The sequence below is a fragment of the Vulpes vulpes genome, chromosome 14 (assembly GCF_048418805.1).
Source record: "Vulpes vulpes isolate BD-2025 chromosome 14, VulVul3, whole genome shotgun sequence".
Classification (NCBI taxonomy): Eukaryota; Metazoa; Chordata; class Mammalia; order Carnivora; family Canidae; genus Vulpes; species Vulpes vulpes.
In genome coordinates, this window is record NC_132793.1 from 66,373,836 (window position 1) to 66,386,296 (window position 12,461).

The 12,461-nt window shown below is 37.7% G+C and overlaps 1 protein-coding gene across 2 annotated transcripts in view; it reads right to left on the reverse strand.

The window, feature by feature from the left end:
* POLR3G (RNA polymerase III subunit G) overlaps positions 1 to 12,461 on the reverse strand; it is a 42,275-nt gene that overhangs the window by 27,475 nt on the left and 2,339 nt on the right. For both annotated transcript variants that reach the window (XM_025992913.2, XM_025992912.2), the window contains exons 2-3: positions 6,326 to 6,475; positions 2,606 to 2,735 (exon numbers count right to left, since the gene is read on the reverse strand). In XM_025992913.2, the coding sequence (XP_025848698.1) occupies positions 2,606 to 2,735; positions 6,326 to 6,442 (247 nt within the window). In that variant the 5' untranslated portion in view covers positions 6,443 to 6,475. The remainder of the gene's footprint in view (positions 1 to 2,605; positions 2,736 to 6,325; positions 6,476 to 12,461) is intronic.

Consider the following 12,461-nt stretch of genomic DNA (forward strand, 5'->3'; position numbering starts at 1 on the left):
AAAATTAATGTAATACTATGTGCAACACAATAGAAACACTGAAAGAAAATGTAATAGTGCTGATTTTATTTCAATACTGCACCACCCTTCAATGCAACTTCATCATTTTTCCTTTTTTTTTTTTCTTGGATATTTTAATCTTTTATCTTCCAGGATGGGGGTAATAATTCACAAGTAATGATGAAATAATATCTATACTGATGAAATAGTAAGATGTTTAAGGATGAAGGAAAAATAAGATCACTAATATTCCAGAACATATTAGATTTATAAGAGTCCAATGGGCCAATATGGTAATGTTAAGATAAAATGAGTTTTCTTTCCTTTTTTTTTTTTTTTTTTTCCATTAAAAAAAATTCTTTGGGGCAGCCCAGGTGGCTCAGCGGTTTAGCGCTGCCTTCGGCTCAGGGACTGATCCTGGAGACCTGGGATCGAGTCCCACGTCGGGCTCCCTGCGGGAAGCCTGTTTCTACCTCTCTCTCTGTGTCTCTCATGAATAAATAAGTAAAATCTTTTCTTAAAAAAGATAAATTTCATTGTAAAGAAAGCACCAATAATTTCTATAATTCTACCCAAAAACATTATAAACAAATTGTGACATCACAAGAAATATTTTTATTCTATGCCCTCAGTGCTTTGTGATCTCACTGCCCTGAGCCACTAGCCAGTTGACAATGAGGAAGCCTTGAGACCTTATTTAGTTCTTTACATTAGTCCCTAAGTCTCTCCTTTCTGATGTACATTAGTGGTAGGTGATAGGAGAAGGCTGAGGGAACGGTGATACAACATGACCGAGAATATAGCTTCCTCTGACAGTTGCATAATTTTGTTCAGTCTGGCTGATTCTTTCTCATTCATGGTGTGCACAGTACATAAACATTTTATATATGAGTATATACATAAACACACATTATATGCATATATATATATATTAACCTACAAACACACATAAATATATGTATGCTTTTTAAAAAAACTTCATTTTAACCTAGTTTTTTAAAAACATCAGAAAAGAAAAGTAAATATGAGTATTTTGAAAGAGAAGGTCTTGTTTCAATTTGGAAAAATCTACATAAACATTTTCTCTACATAGAAAAAGAAACAAAGATTCCTTGTATTTTTAAATACTTTGTGCAGTTATCAAAGATAAAGAGCCTCTTAATCCAGATACAAACCAACCATTACCACAAACCAGCAACAAAATTATGTTCCTAAAGTCCCTGTCTAAAAGACTCACAGATATATTTTCAAATATGATATACTTGTAAATTAGACCCATGATTTAATAATGACCACACTTAGTTAAGTAAATCTGTTCCATGGTCTAGAGAAAACACTAATTTTAAAAAGATTATACCCTATACTATTATTTTTTCTACTAAGAATGGATGTTTATTAATTCATTTAATCTTACTTTTTTAAATCTTTAAAACAAGAGCTTTAATTTCAATTTTGAACTCAGATAGATAAAAGCATACAACATAATCATGAAAGTAAAAAAGAATTCAGTATTTTTGAGATAAAAATGTCTTATAAAACCATTGTATCAACTTCAAGCAGCTATGTTTGATAAATTAAACGAACCTGTCTAAAATGCTTCTTATAATTACAAGCACAGATAATATTACTATATAAGACTTTCTTTTTGACTCTTAGCCAGTTCTAAGTCATTTAGAGAGAGTGAAAATGGAATGCATTTTTAATACTAATGGAATGAGAGGACACTGTATGAATTTCTCATGCTTTAATGATGTTGTTTGGGGAACTCAAGGATGATATTGATCTCTCTAATTTCAACCTTTGAGGGCAGAAACTGAAAATCAATATAGATCTGCTGTGCTAAATATCTACTCAGGAATGGGTTCTCTTCCTCTAAAACCACTTCCCACTCCCTGAGACTATAAAGCCTTCTCCAATTGTAATTTCTCTTCTCTGTCCTTGGCATAACCAATAAGTACATGCTTTATGTTTCCTATTATATCTGACATAATACAGTCAAGGCTTTTAAAAGTTTCAAACAAAATACTAAATAATCAGAGACTTACATAATGATTTATGTACAAGGATAGTAACACATATATGAGCAAAAAACCACTTTAAATCTAACATCAGAACTACTTACAATTAATAATGCTATATATATATATATATATACACACACACAGTGAAATACAACATAGCCATTAAAAATCATATTTTCTAAGAATGTTAAGGATATATGAAAATGCTAATAACATGATATTGGGTAGAAAAGAAATATAAAAGGACTGTGAATCCAATTTTATAAAAAGAAAAAAATCTAGAATATCCAATAAAATATTAATAGATCTCTACACATAAGCAATACAGGTGATTTTTACTTTTTAATATTTTTGTTTTTCACCATTTTCACCAAACATATGAAACTTCTCTTGAAAGGTAATTTTAAAAATAAAGTATAAAAAAGTTTAAAATACATTTTCTGTTAAATCAACATTAAGCATGCTTTTTCAAGGTGGTGGATAATTTCTGACTGAAGTAAATCTATCAATCAGCATTAAATGACCATGAAACATTGTTTCATCTGTATACATTCAACTACATAATCAAAGAGTCCAATACCCACCTTGTTTTTCTTCGGGTGTTTCTATATAATAAGGCATTCTTTTCATAGTTTCTCTCAACTCCTGTTTCAAGGCCAGCATGTAATCTTCACCCTCTCCTGCTTTCAGTGGCACTGGTTTATAATCCGTGTCCTTTTTAAGAGATAATTTTTTAAAATAAATTTTTTAAATATACCTTTTTGTCTATAAACAGGAAAATGTTAGTTTTATTGAAAAACTAGGGATCCCTGGGTGGTGCAGCGGTTTGGCGCCTGCCTTTGGCCCAGGGCGCGATCCTGGAGACCCGGGATCGAATCCCACGTCGGGCTCCCGGTGCATGGAGCCTGCTTCTCCCTCTGCCTGTGTCTCTGCCTCTCTCTCTATCTCTCTGTGACTATCATAAAAAAAAAAAAAAAAAAAAAAAAAAAAAAAAATTAAAAAAAAAAAGAAAAACTACATTTTACAGGCACTAAGTTTTACAATCAACTGAAAAGATGTTGAGCTTTTGTAATCTTTTTAACCTTTTAGCTTATTTCCTACTTTGCTCTGATTTTAGAGGTAGTAGGAAAGCTGTTTAATTTTCCTACTGACCACACCTATTATTTTGTTAACAGTCTGTTGACCGTGATTACACACTTTAGAAGTTAAGCCACCCAAATGAGAGCTACTGCTTTAGTTTCCTATTAACCTCAATTAGTAGCTGTGGTATTGATGGGAGTAGTAGTTTAAAAAAAAAAAAAAAAAAGATTAAAAGTAGCAGCTATTACTTAGCAAGTGGTTATGCTAACCAGGATGTCCTCAATATTCAACATCCATGATCCCATTTAAAGTATCATCAATATTTTCTCTTCAACAATAAATAAATTGTGAAGCAAAGAATCTATAAGCTCATATGACATGTAAATGACAAAGCAGGGGTTTGAATCTACATCTTCAATTTTTTTTTTTAAGACAGTAGAGAAAGAGAGAGAGAGAGCATTTGCAAGCAGGCAAGGGGCAGAGGGAGAAGAAGAGAGAACAATGGTGCTTGATCCCATGACCCTGAGATCATGACCTGAGCTGAAATCAAGAGTCACACATGCCCAAGTGACCAAGCCACTCAGGTGCCCCTCTAAGTCTTCAATTTTAAAGAATTACAAACACGCACATATATGTATATGCACATTTATTTTAAAAATATATATTTATTAAAAAGTGGGGCCTCAGGGTATGTAGTAAAGACTTTTTTTAAATAAAGATTTTTATTTATTTATTCATGAGAGACACACAGAGAGAGGCAGAGACATAGGCAGAGGGAGAAGCAGACTCCCTGTGGGGAGCCTGATACGGGACTTGATCCCAGAATCATGACCTGAGCCAAAGGCAGACGCTCAACCACTGAGCCACCCAGGTGTTTCAGTAAAGACATTTCTTAAAAAAAAAAAAGACATTTCTAGTACCAGAGCTAAATATAGGGTACATTTTCAAAATTTAACTCTGAATCTATTCATTCATTCTACAACTATTTATTAAGTGCTTACTATAAGCCAAACATGGTTAGACAATAAGAGATACTTCTTACCTTTATGGAACTTACATTCTAGGGAAGAAAAACACAAGATATAAGGAAATAGTGAGGAAATACACAGTTTCAGGTAGTGATAAGTGGCATGAAAACAATGAAGCTGGGTAGAGGAAAGAGTGACCAACTGAGTACATGAAGGTTGAAGGTAGCTAGTCTAGACAAGGTAAGCACACATGACCTCTCAGGAAGATACCTTGAGCAGAGCTCTGGATAAAATTAGGAAGCCATCATGGAAAGACGTGAAAACAGATGGTTCCAGCCAGGAAAACTAGCAGAGGAAAACATCTGAGAGAACACAGAGACCAAGATGGCTAGGGACAGAGAAGGACCGCTATAGGAAAAGTTAGAGAGACATCAGCAAGGCCATATCAAACAGAGCCAGTTTGCCAGCAGCAAGGAATTCAATTTAATTCCAAGTATAAAACAACAATAAGTATTAATATTACCAGTGTTTAGAAGTGACCTCACATATGAGAAGAGCTTATTTTAAAAGAAATCAATGTAGGGACGCCTAAAATTATTAATTTTAATAAATACAATCTTTAAAAAGAATAAAATAAATCAATGTATAAAGTGACAGTACGCCTATACATGAGATGTTTATTATTGTTTCAGGCTATACTAAATATCAGAAAGGCAAATATCAAGAGCAAAAAATAGACACTCCCTATATATGACACCTACATCCCTAGATACATTTGTTCAGGGTCCTATACTTACATAAATCTTTTTTTTATTACTTATTCTTGAGAGAGAGAGGCAGAGACACAGGCAGAGGGAGAAGCAGGCTCCCTGGTGGGGAGCCTGTAGTGGGAATCAATCCCAGGACTCTAGGATCATGACCTGAGCTGAAGGCAGACATTCAACTGCTGAGCCACCCAGGCGTCCCAGCTTACATATATCTTTTGACAAGGGATTTTTCCCTTTTGAAATAGGGGAAAGTTGGGCAGCCCAGGTGGCTCAGCGGTTTACCGCCGCCTTCAGCCCAGGCCCAACAAAGCAGTAATATATCCTCCCATATCACTTAACAGTTCCCTTCTTTCTCTTTCCTTTCCATTGTCTGTTGAAAGCATGAGGTCATTTCCAGTACAATGCTTCTCCAAATTTAAGGCACATTAAGAATGATCCAAGAATCTCGTTAAAATGCAGATTCTCATTCATCTGGCAGAGAAAACTGCCTCTAAACTTCCAAAAAAAAAAAAAGAAAGAAATAGGGGAAAGCTTCTTGGATTGAGGGATATCTGGTTATTTATGATTTTTTTCATTTTTTTATACTGCAGCATATACATACCTGGAAGTGTAAGCTTATGTTTTAAACTAAATGCAAAGTGAAAGCATTAGATTAAACATTACATCAATTAAGTTTACAGCATACTTATTTTTTTTTTTAATTTTTTTTATTTATTTATGATAGTCACAGAGAGAGAGAGAGAGGCAGAGACACAGGCGGAAGGAGAAGCAGGCCCCATGCACCGGGAGCCTGATGTGGGATTCGATCCCGGGTCTCCAGGATCGCGCCCTGGGCCAAAGGCAGGCGCCAAACCACTGCGCCACCCAGGGATCCCTACAGCATACTTATTAAATTTAAAAGCAACACTAAATGCAGTAGGAACACTTAGATTAAAAAAAAAAAAAAAGGAACACTTAGATTGTGAGAAACAACAAAATTCACACTGACTTTTTAAAAATAGAGAAAGAAGCAAAAAAAAAAAAAAAAAGGTTGAGTAGGGAATAAAAGACCAAATGGTATACTACGGAGCAAAATCAAATTCTGTTGATACAAGATGATAAGAAAATCATTAAGTGAAAGTCTGGTAGAGTAAGGTCCATTAGGGATCATTGTAAAACCTAGCCTGACTTTCAGAAATACTATTTTGATGTTGGAGTACATCAAAAATAGCAATAGAATATGCAGGAATTGAAAAAAAAATTATTTCTTAGTTTACACAGTACTGAGTAGATTTGTGAAAAGGTGTACACAGTTTTTTCTGTGTTTTAAGAAAGCACTGTTAAAATTAGAAGAGGTTCAGATAAGAATTGCAGCAGCAAATCACACTCTTTTACTTTCTTACATTTAAATATTACAATGATATCCTATATTCAGTCCTATATAGAATTTTAATTTTCTTTGAAACACGAAAAAACAAATCCTGAAAAATCCACTTTCCAATGTACTTACGGGAAATAGCGGGGGTGGTTTCAATGCTACATCAGGTAACTTGTCACCTCTGCCAAATCCAACTGCCTCAATATTAAAGGTATAAGCTGCACGTCCACGTCCTTTATTCCCAGCCATCAGAATTAGTTATACCAGAAAAGTGGGCAAATTCTGAAAGACATCATATAAAAAAGGAAACCAACATTTTAAAGCAAAATATAAAACTCTGCTCCTTAAGTAGCATGGCCAATTTAAAATACTTCTGGAAAGTAAAACTTGTAAAGAAATAAACATATGGTAGACCAATTTCTGGACCCCTCCCATCTAGTCATGCCTGGCAGGTAAAACAAGGATGGGCTCAACTACGTCATCTAAGCCCTGGGTCAACAGCTCAAAGGGTCTCCTTGGAGGTGCTGCCTGGACCACCGCACAGCCAGCTGATGCAATTCTCTCCACACCCTCCACGCCCCCCCCCCCCCCCCCCCCCCGTAATTTGGCATCAAGATCTTAGACATATGTGAAAAGTGTGGACAAGGAAAGGTCTGGCTGATGAAGACAGTCTGCCTTGGTTTTTCATTCTATTTGATGACTATCCTTAGTCCTATACACTATCTTAGTCATATACACTTGAGATTTTTCAATGATTTATTTATCCTAGAAATTGAGTGTTGGACAGTCTCCTTGAGATCCAATCCAATGTCCTTTTAGAAATGGGAATGGGCTCAAGAGGCTCTGAAGTTTGTTCAGGCAAAAACAAAACTTCTGAAGTTCAGAGAAAAACATCTGAAATAGATTAAAGGTAAGACAAGCCTGTACTCTTTTCAAACTTTGGGGACAATAGAGATGTCACATACTCAAGTTCTGCACTGAATTTCTGAATCGTCTGAAACACGATTATACTCTAGTGTGGGAACCAACTCGGCAGCATATTAACAGGGATCCCCATACCAAGGCTCTTCCACTACAAGCCTTCATTTGACTGTAGTGATGATTAGAACACATCCCCTAAATCTCTTTTCCTATTGACAATACTGGGCATCATTCAGTCCTGCAGGCCCAACAAAGCAGTAATATATCCTCCCATATCACTTAACAGTTCCCTTCTTTCTCTTTCCTTTCCATTGTCTGTTGAAAGCATGAGGTCATTTCCAGTACAATGCTTCTCCAAATTTAAGGCACATAAGAACGATCCAAGAATCTTATTAAAATGCAGATTCTCATTCATTTGGCCGAGAATCTGCATTTCTAACAAGCTCTCTGGAGCTATCGATGTCGCTGGTTGCAGTCCACAGTTTGGAAGTAGCAAGGCTGTACATTCTCTTATTTCTGAATCTGAACAACTGAATACATGAAATGTGGTTTAATACATTCATCTATTCCCTATATTTTCTAAATAGGTGGACCAGAGGCTTGCTCAAATTTGAGTTAGTTATTTTGAAACAACACTTGAAAGAGATGCTCTGTTCTTCCTACTGCATCACATTAGGATGCACACAAAAAGTCTCTCTCAGTGATGGTCTCTGGTCAGTGGTTTCGGGTACTGTCAATCCGTTTCATCTAGTATAAACTTCCCCAACAGTTTGTACCTAATGATTTTAGCAGTCATTTGTGATCAGGGTCCAGATTCGTTATTCCATTACAGATTGTAAGTTCATTCTTTCTGTATCTACTAATTGGAATTCTATCGAGATTCAATTCCCGTCACTCACTATTGAGTTACAAATGAAGCACAAGTTGTATTGGAAAGGGACTTATTTTAGAAATCAAGCTCCTTCCATCTGTCCCCAATAAAAGAGAGGAATAATCAAAAGGCTGCGTTTCATTTGCTGAGTCACTCAAGCATATACTGAGCCCACAGAAAGCAGATTTCCCAAGTATGACAACTGCTGAGCAGAAAGACACACCTTCAATCTAAGAAATGAATTGTGGGAGTCCAGTAGGCACGGTTGAGACCACTGGGCTTAATTCTAAGCTGGGATTTGCCACTAACTAAGGATTAAGAACAATTCCAGGTAACATTTCCCAAAATGCCTGATCATGAAAATTACCTGGAGAACTTGTTAAATACACCGAATCTCAAGTGATCTTCAAGTATTCAAGCCTACACCAGAATCTTTGGAGGTGGCTCTCACAAACAGTTGGGAAAACTCATCCCAAAAAGAGAGTACATCAGCTACCATCACTTGATAGAATATCCCTGGAGAAATATCAAACTCTGCTGCCTCTAAACTTCCATATTTATCAAGCACCTTTGGGTGCATAAATTGATATCATTAGTGAATATACTACCCTTGGCAGGAAAATCAATCCTAGCTCTTGAGCCACCCATTAATGATTACATGGCACTCTGGCCTCAGATTCATCTCTTTTTAGTCTGACTATTCTAAGTCAGTTCTCTTGGACCTAGAAAAGCTGACAATTTCATTTTCTTCTCTTGCAGAGCTGAGAGGTATTTCTTGGACTCTAGTAACTGTCTCATAGGGAAAGTGGCTCACAGGTGAGCCCTAAGCTTCAATCTTTGGAATCCTTTGAGTCAACCACTGCCTTGTTCTTTTTTCAACCTCCTAAGCTTCTTGAATGAAGGGCTTTTTTTAACCAACTTTCCCTATTTCCTCATTATCCAAATCTTCCTCTATTTTAGAGAGACCAATTTCACTGAGGCATTGATTCAACCAATATTGAGCATTCCAGGCACTCTGGCAGGACCCAGAAAGCATCGAATAAAACTGTGTCCCAGTCCTAAGGGCTTATATTTCAGTGCCTGAAAGAACACAAACACATAAATAAGTAAGTGTGTAACATAATAGTACATATTCTTGTTGTAGATTGAGTTGTATCCCCGCCCCCCCAAAAAATATGCTGGAACTCCTAAACCCCAGTACCTGAGAATGTGACCTTTCTTATCCAGAAACAAAGTCTTTGGGATGCCTGAGTGGCTCAGTGGTTGAGTGTCTGCCTTTGGTTCACGGGGTGACCCTGGGATCCGGGATTGAGTCCCACATCGGGCTCCTTGTGGGGAGCCTGCTTGTCCCTCTGCCTGTGTCTGCCTCTGTGTCTCTCATGAATAAATAAATAAAATCTTTAAAAAATAAAAAAATTAAGTCTTTGCAGGTACAATCACATTAAGATGAGGTCATAGTTGATCCTCAGACGGATCCATGACAGGTGTCCTTCTGAGAGGGAAATGCAGGCAGAGAGACACACACCCACACAGGGAAAGCACCATGTGAAGATGAAGGCAGAGACTACAGGGCTGCAGCTGCAAGTCAGGTACGCCCAACAGTGCCAGGGCACATACGAGCTAGGAGAGACAGCACAAATCTTCCCTCTGAGCCTCCAGAAAGAATGAACCCCACTGACACCTTGGTTTCGCCAGGATTCCAGACTTCGGGCATCCGGAACTGCGAGGGAATAAGCATCTGTTGTTTTAAGCCACCCAGTTTTTGGTAAAATGTGATAGCAGCCCTAGAAAATCATCAGTACAGCCCTGAATAAAAAAAAAAATCATGGTAAGGGGATAGAGAATGACAAAGGGATACGGTGTGGCTTTTCACACAAGGAAGGGCTTTGTGTGGAGGATAAATCTGAGTAGCATGCTGGAAGAGGCCTGTGAGCCACAGGAAGGAGGGATGAGACAGAGATGGCTACAGAGAGAAGGAAGAGCAGGTGCAGAGGAAGAAGTCACATGCTGGGAGTGTCTGAGGAACAAAAAACCCATGTCACCAGTGAGGATGAGGAGCAAGGAGAGGTGGGGCAAGGCCAGATCTTGTGGGGCTCTGCGTGAGCTGTGTAGGGGTTTGGCTTTTACCTTACTTGTGATGGGAACTACATTCACAAAGATGCTGAAATGCAAAGGCCCCAGTGATCCCCACTGGTCTCCACCGGTCAAATACACTGGCCTTTTGTCATGCTCTTAGACTTTCAAAGCACAGGGCTCACTGCTGCCTCCTCCCTTTTGTCAGTCCCTCTTTCCTAGGCTTTATTAAAACTCCAGGTTTTGGGACAGCTAGGTGGCCCAGACAGCTAAGCATCCAACTCTTGATCTTAAATTAGTTCTTGATCTCAGGGTTGTGAGTTCAAGCCCAGCGATGGGTTCCATGCTGGGTGTGGAGCCTACTTAAAAAACAAAAAACAAAAAAAGACCTTGGAAAAACAAACAAACAAAAACCCTCCAGGTTTTTCTATCCCACTGACTTTCTTTCTGGTCTACTTCTCTGCTTAAATCTCCTAAGTATGGATTTCCTTGAGGTCCAATCTTTGGTCTTCTGCTCTTTTTGGTCTTCAAAAAACACATCCACACTCAGGGTTTGATGACCTGTCCCATACTATTATCTCCAGCACTGACCTTTATCTTGAGTTTCAGTCCATGTTCTCACTATCAAAAGAATATTTTGAAAGTTCTTTAAACTTAAGATACTGAGATCATCTTCTGCATACATACACCAACTAGCTCGCCTTTTAGGTATTATGTCCCTATATTCCTACCTGCGGTATGTTCTTTCCCAGTCACCAACACTTGATGATATGAAGAAGTGCATCAGTATTGATTCCTCACTCTGTTCTACCCCTCCTATCAAATCAAACAGCTAATTCTTCCTTCCAAACGTCCCTGCAATTTCATTTCCTCTACCATACTCCAGGGTAAACCCTTCTACCTCCCTTTTGACTGACTGCAAGTTTTGTGGTATCCCTTGTTCTTTTATTTATTTTAATTCATTCTTCCACATTATTAGTCTTAAGGCATGGTTCTGATGATGCTACTCTTCTCATCTTCCCTCTTGGCTACAGAATTAAATCCAAACTCCCTACCCAAGAATTCAGGGCCCTTTTAAGACGGCTGCACCTATCCTCCTGACTCCTTCTATCATCATGTCTTGTTTACCATTCTCTCCAATCTGCTCCCTCTGTCTCCCTTCCAGACTGTATCCCCTTTCACCTTAAGATCCAGTTTAAGCCCCTCATAATCCACAACAGTCATTTCATCCCACTTTGCTCTTATAAAGGTCCTCCTGTTATAATAAATGGATTTTTTAAAATTGAGGTGTTACACCCTGCTCCTCTTTAATTCTGGAAGAAACAGAGACAATACCTCTTTTGGGAAATGGGCCTTTCCTAAAGGGAATTAGCTTCACTTATATTTTGTTTGCTTCTTTCTTTGGCTGTATTAACACTGGAGATTTTATATTTCCCCACTGTCTAGCATAGTACTCTCTACATAGCAACAGCTCTACAATTAATGTTAAGCTCTTTCTTTTTTTGTCTGTCATATGATTTCATGAGCAAATCTACCCAAATCAGTCAGCCTACTATTATTACTGTTGTTGTTGTTCTCAAACTTCCAGAACTATAAAGTTGGAGACCTGGATGTACACTGGAATCATCAGAATTTAAAAACAAAATGAAAACACAACAAAACTCAGGCTTCACCCCAGAACAACAAAATAACAAAATCACAATTTCTAGAGATAGGCTTTAGGCATTAGGACTTTTTTTTTTTTTTTTTTTTGCATTAGGACTTTTTAAAGCATTCCCAGAGATTATAACATGTAGCCCAAATTTAGAATCACTGCTTCAGATTATACTTTACAGTTTGTAAAAGAGGAAAGTGAAGCCCTGAGAGGCTAGCTGACTGCCTAAAGACACACAGGTAATTCCTAACAAAGCCAGAACTGGGTTAAAGCCTCAGGTACCTTTCCCTTGTTCATTCATCTGCATTATACTACCTGAAACACATGTTCAGGCTAGTTGAAGACTTTTTTATTCCCACAGATGCCTTTAATATTTACAAAGAAGCCAACTAGTAATAGCAAAATTGACTGAATTTAAAAGTGCAAAGTCAGAAGCATCATCTTCCATTTTGGAATGTCTCCTGAAAATTCCTATTCCGAACTGTTCTGAGATAGTGTGATGGATGTAGTTCAAGCATCCAAGAGCTGAAATGCAAAGCCTATTCTAATCAACTACAAAGACAACCTTGTGGCAGAGCCTGAGCTAATCCCTAAAATTCCTCATAGCACTAACATTTTATGACTTATGCTGTGGCCTAAATGTATTGTCTTCCACATCTCACACTGTCCCTTGCAGATACTAGCTAGGTGAATAAATGTACAAGCAGATGTAAGTAGGTATGGAAGCTGCGGGAAGGCAATGAAAGCCA